Genomic DNA, 18586 nt, shown 5'->3' with positions numbered 1-18586 from the left:
TAGCCAATGTGAGAATCTGGACCGAACGCCCTCCCAGAGTCCTTGCTGGGGCCTCCAGTGCCCCCAACAAGTGCTCCAGCCCCAAAACCCTGGCAAGATAGTATTCAACAACAGCTGGAGTAGTCGGAGACAACCAGTCAGTCAAATGACGCAACTGTCCCGCAAAGTATTAGTCGTGCAGATTGGGCAGGGACACAACTGCCTCCGATTTTGGGCGTTGCAGCATGGAAAGTTTAAGCTTACGTCTAGTGTTAGTCCATATAAAAGTCACAAAGAGTGAGTCCAGGGATTTAAAAATGATTTGGGAACCAGGACAGGTACATGGGAAGTCACATAAAGACACTTCGGTAACAAGATCATCTTGATGAGTAATATCCTACCCGCCACCAATAAAGGGAGCCTAGACCATATCCCCAGCTTGTGCTTAACCACCTGTAGCAGGGGGTCTAGATTAGTCCGCAGGGCATCTGATGGGGGCAGCGTAATAGTGATTCCCAGATACTCAAATGAGGATACCACCCACAGGGGAGTAGGGGGGTCACCCGCCACAGTAGCCCCAGCAACAAATGGCATCAACGCTGACTTCTGCCAGTTCGTTCATTCGTAGGCCAGAATAGGTGCCAAAGCTGTCAATGTGCTTTGCAGCCGGTAATGAAACGGACGTATCCCGAAGATACAAAAAGATCGTCCACGTAAAGCCCAATGACGTCAGTCCTGTCGCCCATAGTAATGCCCTGCAGGAGGGAAGACTGCCGAAACCTCAATGCCAAGGTGTCAATAGCCACCGCAAATAACAATGGGTATAATAGACACCCCTGTCTGGTACCTCGATGTAACTTAATAGACGGGGAAAGTAAACCATTAACCAGGATATGGGAAAACCACTTGAACTTTAGGCAGGCCTCAGGCCTAAACTTTAAACGGCCAAGGGACAGGAAGTGGTTAAAGTGATTGTAAAGGCATTTTATTTTTTTAACTGAAGAAAAAAAAAAAAATTATGTTATACTTCCTACTACAGAGCAGTCCCTCAAGACCTCTTCTGGAGTCCCCCCCTAAACAAGCCATGTGCTGAGGAGGCACGCTTCCACAACAAGTTGTAGGTGTTCATTGACACAGTGTGGCTCAGCCACGCCATCTACTCCCTCCTCAGAGGAGCCTGCAGACAGGACAGCACTGGATTGGTGGAGTAGTAAGGTGTTTGTGTATGGGGGATGATTCGGGGGTGAGACAATAACTAGCGGGATGTTTTTTCACCTTCATGCACGGAATAAAGGTAAAAGTTGATTTGCTTTAGAACCATTGTAAAACAATGTTAAAACCACCACCATCCCTTCCCAGGCTTCCAAATTACTATCCCTCCTCTGCTGCACAAACAGCAGCCCTGCTACAATACTTTATATACATATATAACATACCGAAGACAATGTCATAATAGAAATAAATACACTCAGATAAAAACCCTTCCATATAAGTAGCAGGACCATCAACCTCAGAGAGAATCTGTTCCTTCCCACCTTTTCAGCAGCATGAATCAGTGCTGTGGTTCCATTCTTTTGCCTGGCATTGATCTTGGCTCCTTTCCTGATCAGAAGACGGAGAATGTCATCCTGTCCAGCAGCTGCAGCCATCATCACCAGAGTCATCCCACTGGAGTCCTGCAGCAAATGGGAAAACAAGGTGTTAAAAAGTATACGCTGCCCCAACATCTCATATCCATGATATGCGTGTGGGGTTCCATGTACTTATGTTAAAAAGGTATCTTGTTCTCTTTCCTAACCAATCCAATTAAACAGAGATCTAATTAACAGTAAGCTAAAATCAACAACTAGGCCCCTAGACAAGCCTTGATTAGTCAGGGAGTGACCACCCCAGACAGCTTTCTTACCACATCCATCTTCTCACTGAGTCTGAAGTTGGCAGGGACCATCATGGCTTCCTGGATTGTTAAATATGGCAATATATAATCTTGCATTATAGAACAGGACATATTCCTGAATTCTCGTAGCTCCCTCAAATGCCAGGGCATATAGTCAGTAGGCAAGATGCTACCATGTAGTTCCCTCCAAGAGGCCCTGTCCCGGTTGGGTCTGTCACACTTTACTGCTGTGTTACAGTGTAAAGGAGATCAATTGTTTAAAAAAAGGGTTCTAGTAAATCTAACTTTCACTGAATGCTACATGAAAGTTCTTCCATGCTTCATGTGTTAAAGCCTACGTGTAGCCAAAATATAGAAAAAAAATCAGCACAAGAGACATAGCTTGCAGTCAGAAAGGAGTTTCCCTTGTGTTGATGCCTCTCCTTTAGTCCTTCACCATCCATGCTGGACAACTAAGGGGCTGTCACAGGCTCTCATCAAGAGAGCCAAACTATGGCCACCCTTTCCGGCCAGCTGCTCTATTCGTGAAAGCTGTACTACAGTTTTAAACTTGACGGGCAGATGACCGATAGGTCGGTCCCCTCTATTCATAGAACAGGTTTCATTCATATAAGCTGTAGTACTGCTTCTAATGAATGGAGAAGCTGGGCTGAAAAAGGGGGGCAGTGTCAGGATTTTTCTGATAAGAATTTGGGACAGACCCTTAGTTCTATTAACCACCTACTGCACAAGGGGTAGCAATCAGCAAAAGGGACAATTCCTGACTGTAAGTTATGCCCCAGTGCTTTATTTTTGGCTACACATAGGCTTTACAACTGTTAATATGTAAAACATCATTATCATGGCACCCTACTGTTTAGCTTTTGCTTCTAATTTCCTTGTTATTCAGCATATTCTTATATGGGTGCACCCCCCCCCCCCTTCCCCCCCGATATGGGTGAAGGCGCATCTTCATGCCGAAGGATCTCACAGGAAAAAACAGGAGAAAAATTTCTATCTAAAATGAAAAAATAGCCAGGACCAGAGATCCTAGCAAGGAACAAGGTTCTTACTCCTGACTAGGCAGAAAAAAAACTGAGTACCGAAAGCAGAGCGAGGGAGTATACCCCCTGGGACTGCCCATAGGCGTAGTCAGACTTTTTTCAGCCTAGTGTCCTATTCCTGTAGTGGGCAATATAACCCAATGGTTAAGACGATCAGGAGCTGAGCCCGTCAATGAACGAAAGAGAAAGACTTTTCACACAATAAGGAAAATCATTTAGCAAAAATGTGTAGCAATACCAGCACGTCAGACTTTGAACACCAAACAGTAGCGTATTACCTCTTGATCCAAGTTGTACTCTTCTTTGGAATTAAGTGCATATTTTACAGTTAGGTAGTCACCATTTTTGACAGCCTCTTTCAATGCACCTGAATAAAGACAGGAGAATATTAAGTTTGATAAACTGCAAAACTGCACAGCCAGTGAAAAGTGGCATGAAAGAAAAAAACGCTTACTATTAGGGATAGGATCCTTTGGGATGATTTCATCACTTCCATCAAGGTGCCTCTGAAAGTCCTCCAAAGTCATCCACTCCAGCTGTAAATCCACTGCCATTCCAGCTACTTGGGCCTTGTTCTCTAGAAAAGTTTAAATAAAACAAACCGGTATTCCAGTTATTCAGTTTTTATGCTTTATGCAAGGCAAGTATAACATACGCATATTAATGCAGCTCTGTATTTATCAATACTTTATTAAAACATTCTGTTAAATGATAGCAGTGCAACTACCAGAATTCAAATTTGTATCAGCCTCCTACAGCATAGCTCGTTACAAGACAGGAGAATCAGAAGGAGCCATACACAATGTGCTGACAAGGAACATGCAGATAGGGAGAGACGCAAAGGCTGGGGTTGGAACGTGACCTCTAAATATTACTAAACTCCAGCAGGGAAAAATCAGGTCCCCCACCAGCCAAGGCTGTCATTTGTGCATGTGCGAATGATATCTACATACATGAGAGTTGTCAAATCTCAGGACCAGGTGCCATGCTAGAAAACAATTTTAATCCTTTATTTTAAAGAATCTGCATAAAAAAATAAAAACTCAAGCATTCATATAACATTGAGTTGCGTCAAAATAATGTGTATAAATTATGAAAGTGTTGAGGGCACTAGGCCACGAGGAATACAAAGAATAAACTACTAATATAGGAAAAGTGTTCCACTAACTGACTAGATCATACCCATTCTCCCATTTCCCTGTGCTGTGGTCTCTGCAAAAGACCAAAAATGGAAGCTAGTGATGTTTGTTCATATAAAAGAAATATGGAGTCCAGATTTTCCAATATTTATCTTCTTGCTCTTTTAGTGCCATTTTTAGATTCTCCATTTGCTGGCTCTCTATAATTTGGGCAAGTCATTGTGCCCTATCAGGCGGTTCAGAGCTTTTCCACACTTGTGCGACCCAAGTGTCACACAATTTTGACTGGACTTGAAGGAATGCCTGTGTAATCTTGAGATCTATGGACCTCAAAACACATCAAAGTGGGACCAAAGTAGAGCAGGGACGACTTGAAGTCACACAGACGGTACTCAATGGAAATCATGGAGTATGACTTGTCATGCGACTTTGCAGTCCCAAGTCGCAGGACAGGTCACACAAGTGTGAAAGGGGCCCAAATAATTTGTGTATCGCTTGCTGAAGAGTTATGTGTCATGCAACAGCAAAGCTGACGGGTTTCCAACAGACATTCCTGTGATGGTTTTGATCGTTTGTTCCACCACAGTCCAGAACCTATTCAATATGGGACACTCCCAGAAAATACGAAGCAAGGTCCCCTCAGACTCCAAGGCACTGCCAACAGGAGTGAGACCTGGGAGAACATACAATGAAGCACCAGCGGTGTCTGTAGCATTGTGTAAGGATCTTATACCCCCACCCCCCCCCCCCTCCTGGTATTTACTGGCAAGAGAGGCTTTGAGTGCAAAGAGCAAGATCTCTTTGAGAGAAGGTCGTGCTCAGGTCCGAGGTTTTCTTTGGGTCTCAAGCTCAACTCGTGTGGGACATTATCAAAAACAGCATGCAAGAAAAGACAACCTAGGATCCATCCCATCTAGGAGGTGGATAGAAGGGGTATTTTGCCAGTAAGGTTATACTTGATCATTCTGGGGTTCAATACAATAATTAGTGATCGCAGCATACATCATCATCTATACAAGTGATAATTTCATATACAGAATTTATCATCTATTCATTGCTTGAGAAAAATTTAAATTTTTGTAAGAACTTACCGTAAGTCTTCTGACAGACGCAGCCACTTCATATTTTCCTCACAAATGGGTAATGCGACCTCTACAGGAGTAAGACTAGGCAGTGAAACTCACAGAAAAAAAAACTTTCCACTAGACACACCCTTAGGGGCTGTCTCTTCAGACATTACCCCAGACACATCGTGCTTACTAATCAGTTTCGTAGCAATAAGTGAAAGAAAAGACAACCAACTCCAAAATAGAGGGGCGGGGCTGCATCTGTCACAGGACTCAGAAAATAATTTTACGGTAAGTTCTTACAAAAAACGGAATTTTTGTAAAATCTTACCTGTAAAATTCCTTTCTCTGAGTCCTCCGACAGTCGCCACCTCTTCATATTCTTCACATATATGGGGTATTAGACTTTGCTCCGAAGGAGTAGCTAGGCAACAGAATATGTTAACATTAAAGCTTTTAACATATCCCACCCTCAAGGGGTGGTCCCCTCAGTCAATACCCTCCTACTTCCTCCAACCATATCTCAGTTTCAGTGGAATAGCAGTAGAGTATACAACCAAACCCCAAAAGAGGAGCGGGGGCGGCGACTGTCGGAGGACTCAGAGAAAGGAATTTTACAGGTAAGATTTTACAAAAATTCCGTTTTCTCTTACGTCCTCCGACAGTCGCCGCCTCTTCATATTCGTCACATATGGGGACGTCCCAAAGCAGTGCAAACATGAGGGGTGGGAAACGCATCCGCGCCGAAAGGCAACGCAGTCTCCGCATCAAAGAAAGGAACCTTACCAAAGGAAGGAAACCAGCTGGGCTACAGGAAAAAATAATTGCTCAACAGGAGCAACAACCCAGGAAAAGACAAAGAACCAGGGGATAAAAAACTCATCCCAACAGCCAGAGGTCCCCAACAAGGGACCCTAGGGAATTTCCGCACTAAGAACCTTGCGGCCAAAGGAAGCATCCGCCGATGCCTGAACATCTACTTTGTAGAATTTTGTGCACGGTCGACCAGGTCGCCGCCTTACACACCTGGGCTACAGAAGCCCCATGACGACAGGCCCAAGACGTACTCAGAGATCTAGTCGAGTGCGCCTTCACAGGCACAGGGGGAACCTTCCCCTGTAAAGCATAGGCCTGTTCAATGGTCTGCCTGATCCATTTGGCGATGGTAGAGGCCGACGCCGCCATGCCCTTCCGAGGACCCTCTGGAAGAACAAACAAGGAATCCGTCTTTCGAAAAGACTCAGTCGATTTAAGGTAAACCCTTATCGCCCGAACAACATCCAAAGAATGCAGTCTCACCTCTTTCGGATGTTTAGGCTTCGCGTACAGCGAAGGCAAGACAATAGCCTCATTAAGATGGAATTCCGAAACTCGCTTCGGAAGAAAAGAAGGATTAGGTCGCAAGACCACCTTATCCAAATGAACAACCAGATACGGAGACTTGCAGGACAAAGCCGCCAGCTCCGACACTCTGCGAGCCGAAGTGATCGCAACCAAAAAGGCGACCTTTTTGGACAACATAGACAACGAGATCTCCCTGATCTGTTCAAAAGGAGCACGTTGTAACACCGATAAAACGAGATTCAAGTCCCAAGGGGGCAGAGGATCCCTCCTAGGAGGAACCAGATGCCGCACTCCCTGAACAAAAGTGCCAACCAAGGAGTTGGAAGCCACGGGACGTTGAAACAGAACGGCCAGCGCAGACACCTGACCCTTTATCATAGCCAGCGCCAAACGCTGATCGACACCTGTTTGAAGGAAGGACAGCACTCGGGAAACCGAGTACATGCTGTTAAACTTTCAGTGCAAAATAGAAATACATTTTTATTATTACAGGTCAAGAATTGTGAACTTTGAGGCCTCCATTGACCTTGCTACATATTGAGTCAAAACTCTTTCAGTTTGAAACACACATTGCGTCCATTGTTTGAGATAGTTTTGTTTGCATGTACTTTGAGATAAAAAGCTGTGTCATCTGCCCCGAAAGGAAATTGTGTTTGTTAAACTTTGAATAAGAGAAACCAGAAAGATCATAAAACTATGTTCGGGCCATGAGACATTTTATCACACAATGGCCGAAACTCAATTTCAGGATAACACCTGTGTTCACCCATCCACAAGCAGGATAAGCTATTGTCTATATCATGAGGAGACAAACAAACGGAAACGGACAAAGGCTAGAATCGATCATTCATTTACCTATAAACCAACAGGGGGGTAGGGTTGTTGGAATCTACATGGAGTCAAATAAACATTGTCACTTAGAATGACGAGAACTGCAAATCTCAAAATGAATTTCATAAAATCATAAACTGAAACAACATCTTTGCCCCATCATATACAAAAGGTGTTATGGAACTATGATGTTATGACAACTTCCTACTGAGAAGTACATTATATTCTATCATATAGTAGTGTCAAATGGTCAGACATTTCGCCCATATTTTATCATCCAGTCCAAATCATAAATGTACTGTTGTTAACATAATAATCCCTTAAATGGATAATACTCTAATTGGAAACAAACCATGTATAGAAAAAGTTACATATACAAGCTGTTGTGTATCAATATATATAACTGTATATGTATCTATATAATTCTTACTGCTACTAATTGAAGTCTTGGGTTAAAAAGTAAAATCCAATATATATGTATTACATAAGAGATATTAAATATGAGAATGGTGGTATCCAGATTAATCTTTATTCAGATACCTGGTGGATTAAATGGACGTCATAGATGAGAGCATGATTACATTTTATGTTTTTTATAATAGTCTTAAATGGAGGAATCTTTATTTAATTTTAATATACTGGTTAACCAAGAGGTGTCACCCTATGACATCACCAGTTAATGAATAAGTAACTCCAACCAATAGGATAATGTTCCTCCCACTGGGTTTGGCTTATGATAATTTTTACTGCCCTTTTGTTCAACACAAAATAAAAAGAAACCAGAGATGTAATAGAAGACAACACAACAGACACACACAAGACACAAGACACATCACACTTACAACATACACACTACAACAACCATGTATAGACTCATCTACACAGACTCCATCTTGGTCCACCATGTATCTGAACCTTTGAGGGACGCCAAACAAAGCTCCTCCCTAATTGGCCACCATCTTGGAAATGCAGCCATCTTAAAGGAACCTGGTAACTACTATTCTAAGCTAAGCGGCCATTTTAAATATGGTAATTATGCCTTGCTGTTATTTGATTATTATTCAATATTGTTTATGTACTTCCTTAAATGTTTTACATTTCCTATTTAAAGGGTAACGAAAGTACAATCCCAGCCGTATAAACCATATGTAGATTTTTCTCTAAAGAGATGATTTTTGTTTTTATAACATTTTTAATATCAGATTAAGCGCATTATTTGCGATTTTACGTCTTCCGTTTTGCATGGCTTATTCTCACTTCATCTGCAGTGGAATGACTTTCGGCCATGTGATTCGCAGACTATTGTGGTCTGATTATATAGAATATTAATTTATGGTTCATACTACACCTGGGAAAAACATAATCTTGCTTTATTTTACTTTCATCGTTTAGCTAAATATCACATTGCATTTATTGTTTTAAGTTGGTATTTTATGTAAGGTTATCTCTTTGTGTCACTCAAGTATGATCATTTATGGTGAAAATATGTCTTGCGAATAAATATTCATATATATATATATTCCCTACTGTAGACTGTTTCACTAAGATTGGTATATGCTTTTAAAAAGAAATTAAATGATAAAAAAAAAAGAACTCGGGAAAATTGCGTGGTATACTATGAGTGTCTGAACAAAATTGATTGGGTTTCGTTTTTAGTTATTAAATTATTTGCCGTAATCGGCTGGAGGCACTGCGTCATAATTTCATTGATAGTTCAGACACCGCCTTTTAGTAATAAATTAAAAAACAGTCAAATTTTATACCAAAACGCACAACAATGCGGGGTGAAAACCCCCTGGACTCACACCAGGCAAAATAGGCCTTCCAAGTACGGTAGTAAACCTTCCCCGAGGAAGACTTCCTCACGTTGATCAAGGTATGAACGACCTCCGGGGAGAGACCCTTCTCCTTCAGGACCTCGGTCTCAACAGCCAGGCCGTCAAAGCCAGCGACTGTAAAGCAGGATGGTATATCGGCCCTTGAGACAGGAGATAGTCTCGAAGAGGTAGACGCCACGGGGCGTCGACCGCCAGATTCACGAGGTCTGCGTACCAGGACCGGCGAGGCCAGTCCGGCGCCACAAGAATCACCGTGCTGCGTTCCGATTGTAACCTGCGAAGGAACCTGGACAGCAACTGAATCGGTGGAAACGCGTACATCAGCTTGTACTGACGCCACGGGGCCACTAACGCGTCCGACGCGTCTGCCCGAGGGTCGCGCGTCCTTGCCACGAACCTCCTCACCTTGTTGAGACGAGACGTGAACAGGTCCACATCTGGAAGACCCCACTTCGCGCACAACATCTGGAAGACAGCCGGGTGGAGAGACCATTCCCCCTGATCCAGGGTCTGGCGACTCAGATAGTCCGCCTGCCAGTTCTCCACCCCCGGAATGTGCACCGCCGTTATCGCCGGGACATGAGTCTCGGCCCAAGTCAGAATGTCGGCCACTTCTCGAGCCGCTCGGGCACTCCTGGTGCCCCCTTGGTGGTTGATGTAGGCCACCGCCGTGGCATTGTCCGTCTGCACCCGAACCGGGCAGCCCTGCAGCCAGTCCGTCCATCGATGAAGACAGAGATTTATCGCACGCAATTCCAGAATGTTGATCGGAAGGGAGGACTCCCCCTCCGACCAAGTTCCCTGGGCGGACAGAACGCCCAGAACACCACCCCAGCCCGACAAGCTGGCATCCGTGGTGATCACCGTCCACGAGATAGGACGAAACGACTTGCCCCCGGACACCATCGGGGACTGGAGCCACCACAGAAGGTCTCTTCTGGTGCGATGACTCAACGAGATTTGAAGATCCAGAGATTGAGGTCGTCCGTCCCACATGGACAGGATCTCCGCTTGGAGACCCCGCGTGTGAAACTGGGCGAAGGGAATCGCCTCGAAGGCCGAGACCATCAATCCCAGACATCTCATGCACGTCCGCAGAGACGAGAGCGGAACGTCCCGGAGGGACCTGACTTCCTCCTGGAGAGTTCTGAGTTTGTCTTCCGGCAGGAAGACTTTTGCCTGCACCGAGTCCAGGATCATTCCCAGGTAGGGAAGACGAACCGACGGACTCAGTGTCGACTTTGGAAAATTTATCGTCCAACCAAACTCCTGCAGAGTTTGCATCGTGACAGACAGGACCTCCTCCAGACCCTGGCTGGTTGCAGACTGAACCAGAATGTCGTCCAGATACCCCAGGACAGAAATGCCCTGGGCCCTCAATAATGCCAGAACCGGTGCAAGCACCTTGGTGAAAACCCGCGGAGCCGAGGCGAGACCAAAAGGCACCGCCACAAACTGGTAGTGATCCTCCGCAATGGCAAATCGAAGGTACCTCTGGTGACCCTCGAAAATGGGGATGTGAAGATACGCATCCTTCAAATCGATGGAGGCCATGAATTCCCCCGGAACCAGGGCAGCCACCACCGACCGCAGGGATTCCATGCGGAACTTGCGAACCCGCACAGAGCGGTTCAGAGCCTTCAAGTCCAGAATTGGATGAACCTTGCCCTCCTTCCTGGGCACGGTGAACAGATTGGAATAAAACCCCCGAAATCAGTCCCGATGAGGCACCGGAACCACCGCTCCCTGAGCCCTCAGGTCCTGCACCGCCAGGTGCAGGTCCCGTAAACGCTCCGGAGACAGGTGAAGATTTGAGGGAAAAAATCTGCTCTCCGGCCGAGAGAGAGAAACTCGATCTTGTAACCAGATCGAACGGTCTCCTGAACCCATCTGTCCCGCATGCGGGCCAACCAGGGCTGAAGAAAACCGAGCAAGCGTCCCCCCACCCCAAAACTGGGTGAGGGCGCCCCTTCAGGCCGCACTGTTATGGGCTGCGGATCCGGATTGACCGGACTTCTGTTTCCCAGACCAGGGCTTCTTTTGAGAACCTTGACCTTTGAACGGTTTGCCCTTGTAGTGCGACCGAAAGGCACGAAAGGACCCCTGAGGGGGCCGAAAATTAGCATGCTTCTTCCCAGAAGCCCCTTTAGCCTTGGGGAAATGGGACAAGAGAGTGCTCTTACCTCCGGTGATCCCCTTAATCAACACATCCAAGGACTCCCCAAAAAAAAGGCGAGACCCATCAAAAGGCAGATTGGCTAAGGTCTTACGTGAAGATTGGTCCACCGACCAACATTTCAACCAAACCAGACGGCGAGACAACACCGCCACGCTGTGCACACGTGCAGCCAACGGGACTAAGTCCAAGTCCGCATCACACAGATACATGACACCCTGGTGGATCTGATCCACCATATCCAGGGTCGCCGGCGAGGCCGAATCGGCCACTAGGACGCGCCTAAGCATCTGCGTCCAACTTGCGACAGCCTGGGCCGCCATGAGAGAGGCAAACAGAGCCTTAAGCATAGAGCCCGTAATAGAGTAAGTATGACGGGCAAGAGACTCCAATCTCCTATCCGTGGCATCACGGAACACCGGGGAATCCTCTGCAGGAATCGCAGTAGATTTGTTTAAAACCGCAATTGCGTGATCCACCGGGGGTGGCACACACCACCGTTCATCAGTGGAAGGCGAGAAAGGATAACGCAGCTTGAACCTACTTGGCACAGCAAAAGGTTTGCGTAGATTGCACCATTGTTCCTTAACAGCGCGCTGAAAATCATCATTGCAGGGAAAAACCTGCGGCGTCCTGCGTTTTCTCTGCGTCCCATAAGCCGCCAAGGCAGCGGGGGGACACACTTCATCCTGCAAACGCAGCGTTTGTTTTATGGAAGCAATCAATTCATCCATGATTGCAAGCTCTTCAGGCGAGCCAGGGGGAGAATTATCAACCCCTTCAACTTCAGCCTCCACCTCGGACCCCACTAGATCCAGGGAGGAGCGGGACCCCGATAAGGAGACCCCCGCCATAACAGCCCCATCACCTTCACCCTCAGACTCAGAGGAAAGAGAAACTCTGGGTCTCTTGGTAGATTGAGCAGCCACCAGCATCTGCACCTGAGCAGCAAGGCCAGCCACAATAGTGGCTAAATCCCCCCCTGGGGGGGAAACAGCGGTCCCCTGGCTATCCACCAAGGCGGTAGGAAATGTGCCCTCCTGAGAATCCATTGCCCCAATATCAAAATGCCGGATAATAAAGGGTTAACTGCCCCTTTAACAAGCGCGGCGAGCGCAGCCCACCGCACCACACACAAGCACAATGAAACCCCCACAGGGACAATAAAACTGACACAGGCAATGGATAAGAAGGATATAACCTGAGGAGACCCTCGCCGCTGCTGCTGCCTCGATCGGTGTACCCAGAAGAGGAAGTGATGCGGCCAGGGCGCTCTATTAAAGCCTATGGGAGGCTACAAGAAAATGGCCGCCATGCATGTAGAACATGCGGCCGGAGCGAGTGTAGGCAAAATGGCGCCGTTTGGCGCCGAAACCGCCGCTCCACAGTACAGTAATGCACACATTTAGCCATATATAAAAAAACATGGTAGATCGCCGCAGCGATCGCTGTATAGTGCCCAAACATGCCACAAAACATGCCCCACAGCACACAGCTTCTCACACTGACAAAGCTGACACACAGTGTCACACAGCTCTCCCCCCCCTTGCAGCCCACAGCATGCAGCCGAGTGATAGGGAGACAAACAGTGTGAACAGAGGCAGGTTACACAGTCCCAGACTGACACCCCCCCCAGACAGACAGGTCCCCACATAGATACACTTACCTCTCAATGGCGTGGGTGACCCGCACAGGCGAACAAGCCGCTGCACATGAGGCAGGGAGAGTCGCATACAAGACGCACAAAATGGGGGTTAAGAAACCGCACAGCGTCCAGCGAGGTAGCCACCTCACCAATCATCCCTGCACCGAACAGGGATGGGTCGTTCACTGTGCCAGGAGCGTTACCTGGCTGAACGCTCGATGGCAGGCTGGGAAGCCACTGACCCACGACCTGCGACCAGGGGGATCAGCCCGAGACCCAGCCCGCATGAACCTCTTCATCAGAAGAACTAACTAATGCTGACAAAAAGAACAGCTAAGTAAAGGTAGAGAGAAAACTCAAACAAAAAATCAAAAAAGAAGAAAGTCTGGGGCACAAAGAGAGCCAGCCACTCCTGACAAGCTAGACATTGAAACTGAGATATGGTTGCAGGAAGTAGGAGGGTATTGACTGAGGGGACCACCCCTTGAGGGTGGGATATGTTAAAAGCTTTAATGTTAACATATTCTGTTGCCTAGCTACTCCTTCGGAGCAAAGTCTAATACCCCATATGTGACGAATATGAAGAGGCGGCGACTGTCGGAGGACGTAAGAGAAATTCTATTTTCTCTTACGTCCTCTGACAGACGCAGCCACTTCATAGTTTCCTCACAAATGGGACGTCCCAAAGCAGTGTAGGCATGAGGGGTGGGAAGAAACGCAACCAGCGAAAAAACATAGCCAACAGGGCAACAGAAGCTCAACCAACAGGAGCGAACCCCAAAACAAAAATTCACCCCACGAAGAGAAAACCACGTCTCTTCAGCAAACAGCAGCCTGCAAAACTTTGCGGCCAAAGGAAGCATCCGAGTCAATCTTGTAGAATTTTGTAAAAGTGTGCACAGACAACCAGGTCGCCGCTTTACACACCTTAGCCACAGAAGCCTGATGGCGAAAAGCCCAAGAGGCACTCCTAGTTCTAGTAGAATGTGCACTCACAGGGAAAGGAGGTACCTGACCCTTTAGTGAATAGGCCTGAACAATAGTCTGTCTGATCCATTTGGAAATGGTTTCAGTGGACGAAGCCGAACCCTTACGAGGTCCCTCAGGAAGGGCAAACAGGGAATCAAGACGTCCAAAAAGATTCCGTGGCCGACAGGTAAACCCTGATCGCCCAAACCACATCCAGGGAATGCAGAGCAAATTCCTTGGGATGCTTGGGTTTTCGCACAAAATGAAGGCAAAACAATATCTTCATTGAGGTGGAAAGCTGACACCACCTTAGGGAGAATAGATTGGTTGGGTCGCAGAACAACCTTATCCCTATAAACAACCAGATAAGGCAAACGGCAAGACAGAGCCGCCAACTCAGACACCCTGCGAGCCGAGGCGATAGCCACCAGAAATGAAACTTTCTGGGACAGCAAAGGCAGAGAGATCTCAATATTTTCAAAAGGAGGTCGTTGTTGAATGGACAAAACCCTGTTCAGATCCCACGGAGGCAAAGCGGATCTCCTTGGAGGAGCCAGATGACGAACCCCTTGGATAAAGGTGCGAATCAGGGAATTAATCGCCAAGGGACGCTGGAAGTAAATGGCCAAGGCCGACACCTGACCTTTAATCATGCCCAAAGTCAAACGCTGTTCAACACCTTTCTGCAAGAAAGCTAAGACCTTCGTCACAGAGAAGGAGTGAGGATGTAACCCTTGCGACTCACACCAGGCAATGTACATCTTCCAGGTACGATGGTAAATCTTCATGGAGGTAGCCTTTCGAGCTCTCAGCAAGGTAGGAATCACAGCATCAGAGAAACCTCTGTCTCTCAACACCTGGCCTTCAACAGCCAAGCCGTTAAAGCAGGAGGAAAAAATCAGCTCTTAAGACAGCAGATCTTCCCTCAGAGGCAGGCGCCAGGGAGTCTCATCGACCATCTTGACGAGGTCTGCATACCAAGACCGGCGAGGCCAGTCTGTGGCCACCAGAATCACGTGCACTTGTTCCAACGCCAATCTGTGGAGGAACTTGGACAACAGTTGAATTGGGGGCAAAGCATAAATCAGCCGATACCGGTGTCAAGGCACCACCAACGCGTCTGAGGCATCTGCCAGAGGATCTCGAGCCCTGACCACGAACCTTTCCACCTTTCTGTTGAGACGAGAGGCAAACCGATCCAAATCCAGTGTCCCCCACCGGGCACACAGGAGATGAAACACCTCCGGATGCAGGGACCATTCCCCCTGATCGACTGGTCCGCCTGCCAGTTCTCCACTCCAGGAATGTGAACAGCGGAGAGAGCTGGAACGTTCACCTCCGCCCAAGCCAGAATCTCGACCACTTTCTTGGCCACCCGGGCACTCCTGGTGCCCCCTTAGTGAATGATGTGCCCCCTTAGTGAATGATATAAGCCACAGCCGTGGCATTGTCAGTTTGAACCCGAACCGGGTGACCGTGCATCCGGGGCACCCAATGGAGTAGGGAGAATTTGATCGCCCTGAGGCTCCAGGACATTTATCGGCAAGGAAGATTCCTCCATCAACCACGTTCCTTGGGCACAAAGTGACCAGAACTCCACCCCAGCCCATCAGGCTGGCATCCGTGGTGATCACCGTCCACAACAGTGGCAGAAAAGACTTGCCCCGGCTCAGAGGGCAACAGAAGCCACTACGAAAGCTCCGACCTCCGTGGGTCCCTGTTCCATTTGGAAAGAATCTCTGCTTGCAGAGTCCTTGTGTGAAACTGGGCAAACGGGATCGCCTCGAAGGCCGACACCATCAGCCCCAGAGACCTCATGCAGGTCCGCAGTGAGAAGAGATCCCTGTCCCTGAGGGTTCTGATCTCGCCCTGCAAGGTCTGAAGTTTTTCTTCTGGAAGAAAAACCTTTGCTTGAGCGGAGTCCAAGACCATGCCCAGATAATTGAGACGTACTAACGGGGTAAGTGCCGACTTCTGGAAGCTGATGGTCCACCCGAACTCCTGGAGCGTCTGAACCATGACTGTCAGATCGCCCGACAGAGTGGCACACAAGCTCGCCCTTAACAGGAGATCGTCCAGATAACCGACGACTGCAATCCCCCTCCTGCGCAGCAGAGCCAACCCCGGGGCCAAAACCTTGGTGAAGACCCTTGGAGTGGAAGCTAGACCAAAGGGTAATGCCACAAATTGGAAGTGCTCCTCCGCTACTGTGAAGCAGAGATACCGCTGATGACCCTCGTAGATAGTAGATAGAGATGTGCAGGTACGCATCCTTTAAAAATCGATGGAGGCCAGAAAAGTAGAATTTTTGTAAGAACTTACCGTAAAATAATTTTCTACGCCGCCCGATGGTATTAGCCTTCACTAATGGGTGATGGTGCATTCTGCAGGAGCAGGCTAGGCAGATAATTATCAGGTTAATACAAAAAAAACTTTTGTACCTCAGCACGCTACTAGGGGGCCATCCCACAGCCATCACCAGCAACCCATCTGATATTACTTCAGTTTCGTATCAAGCGGTACCGGAAGGCAACAAGCCCCCAGATCCAAAAACCAGAAGGGTGGGGGCGACAACTGTCAGAGGACTCAGAGAAAATAATTCTACGGTATGTTCTTACAAAAAAATCTATTTTCTCTTACGTCCTCTGACAGTCGCCGCCCGATGGTATTAGCCTTCACTAATAGGACGTCCCAAAGCAGTGCAGGTATGAGGGGTAGGAAAGCAAAGCAACCAGATAAGGTAACGCAACTAACCGGGCTAGTAACAACCTGAGCCCACAGAAAAAAACTGGAACAAACCCAAAAAAAAACACCCCAACAAGGAAAGACATTAAAATTCATGTCCCCTCAAACAACTGCCGCACTCAAAACTTTGCAGCCAAAAGGAAGCATCCAAAGATGCCAAAACGCCAAGTTTGTAAAACTTTGTGAAAGTGTGCATGGACGACCATGTCGCCGCCTTGTACACCTGAGCCACAGACGCCCGATGGCGAAAAAGCCCAAGAGGCACTAACAGCTCGAATAGAATGAGCCTTTACCGGGAAAGGAGGAACCTGACCCTTGATAGAATAGGTCTGAACAATCGTCTGTCTGATTCATTAGAAATGGTCGCCGCGGAGGTGACCGATCCCTTCAGAGGTCCCTCAGGAAGAACAAACAAGAGTCAGACTGCCGAATTGACTCCGTGGCGGACCTTGACCGCACGGACCACATCCAGAGAATGCAAGACAAACGGATGCTTGGGCCGTGCGCACAGCGAATGCAACACAATATCCTCATTAAGGCGAAATGAAGAAACCACCTTGGGAAGAAAAGATTGACTCGGTCGCAGAACCACCTTATCTCTATGAAGTACCAGATAAGGAGAATGGCAGGACAAGGCCGCCAATTCAGACACTCTGCAAGCCGACGTGATGGCCACCAAAAAGGCCACTTTTTGTGACAACACAGACAGAGGAATCTCTCCGATGTTCTCGAAAGGAGGTTTTTGTAACACCGACAAAACCAGATGCAGATCCCAGGGAGGCAAAGGAGCCCTCCTCGGGGGAGCCAAGTGCCGCACCCCTTGAATGAAGGTGCGGATCAAAGAATGAGACGCCAACGGTCGCTGAAAAAAAATGCCCAAGGCCGACAACTGACCCTTGACGCTGATCAACTCACTTCTGTAGAAAGGCCAAGACCTTCGCCATCATGAAGGAACGAGAACGAAGACCATTCTCCTCGCACCAAGCGATATACGCTTTCCAGGTGCGGCGATAAATCTTCCTTGAAGTGGCTTTGCGAGCCTTTACCAATGGTAGGGATTACCACCTGTGGAAGGCCTCTATCCCTCAGGACCTGGCTTTCAATAGCCATGCCGTTAAAGCCAGTGACTGTAAAGATCGGTCCCTGAGACAGAAGATCATCTCGCAGCGGAAGCCGCCAGGGAGGTTCGACGACCATCTGGACGATGTCCGCCTACCAGGACCGTCGAGGCTAGCCAGGGGCCACTAGAATTACTGACAACCATTTCGACACCCCCTTGAAGGAACCTGGACAGCAGTTGAATCGGAGGAAAGGCATAGATCAGCCGGTAGCTGGCACCACCAACGCGTCCGCGGTGTCGGCTAGAGGATCGAGAGTTCTGGCCACAAACATTTCCACGTTTTTGTTGAGACGGGACGCGAACAGATCTATGTCCGGGGTCCCCCACCGGGCGCACAGAAGGTTAAACACCTCCAGATGTAGGGACCATTCCCCCTGATCCAAGGTCTGGCGACTCAGATAGTCCGCCTGACAGTTTTCCACACCCGGAATGTGAACAGCCGATATCGCCAGTACATGCGATTCGGCCCAAGACAGGATCTCGGCCACTTCCATGGCCGCCTGGGCACTCTTCGTGCCCCCCTGGTGATTTATGTACCCAGACCGGACACCCCTGAAGCTGAGATGACCACCGGAACAGGCAAAGCTTTATCGCCTGGAGCTCCATGACATTGATTGGCAGCGAGGTCTCCCCTGCCGACCAGTTCCCCTGGGCACAGAGCGTACCCAGAACTCCTCCCCAGCCCGACAGGCTGGCATCTGTGGTGAGAATCTTCCACAACAGAGGCCCGGAAAGACTGGCCCTGTGTCACAGACGGCGACTGGAGCCACAAGAGATCCGACCTCACCAGGCA

The 18586-nt window shown here is 48.0% G+C and overlaps 1 protein-coding gene across 1 annotated transcript in view; it reads right to left on the bottom strand.

Moving 5' to 3' along the window:
- MPHOSPH8 (M-phase phosphoprotein 8) overlaps nucleotides 1-18586 on the bottom strand; it is a 268249-nt gene that overhangs the window by 154937 nt on the left and 94726 nt on the right. The window contains exons 6-8 of the mRNA XM_082247634.1: nucleotides 3374-3496; nucleotides 3198-3286; nucleotides 1515-1655 (exon numbers count right to left, since the gene is read on the bottom strand). Coding sequence (XP_082103760.1) covers nucleotides 1515-1655; nucleotides 3198-3286; nucleotides 3374-3496 — 353 coding nt within the window. The remainder of the gene's footprint in view (nucleotides 1-1514; nucleotides 1656-3197; nucleotides 3287-3373; nucleotides 3497-18586) is intronic.

This window comes from Pelophylax lessonae (genome assembly GCF_965119305.1).
Source record: "Pelophylax lessonae genome assembly, chromosome: 2".
Classification (NCBI taxonomy): domain Eukaryota; kingdom Metazoa; phylum Chordata; class Amphibia; order Anura; family Ranidae; genus Pelophylax; species Pelophylax lessonae.
This window is presented reverse-complemented; position numbering and strand designations above follow the sequence as displayed.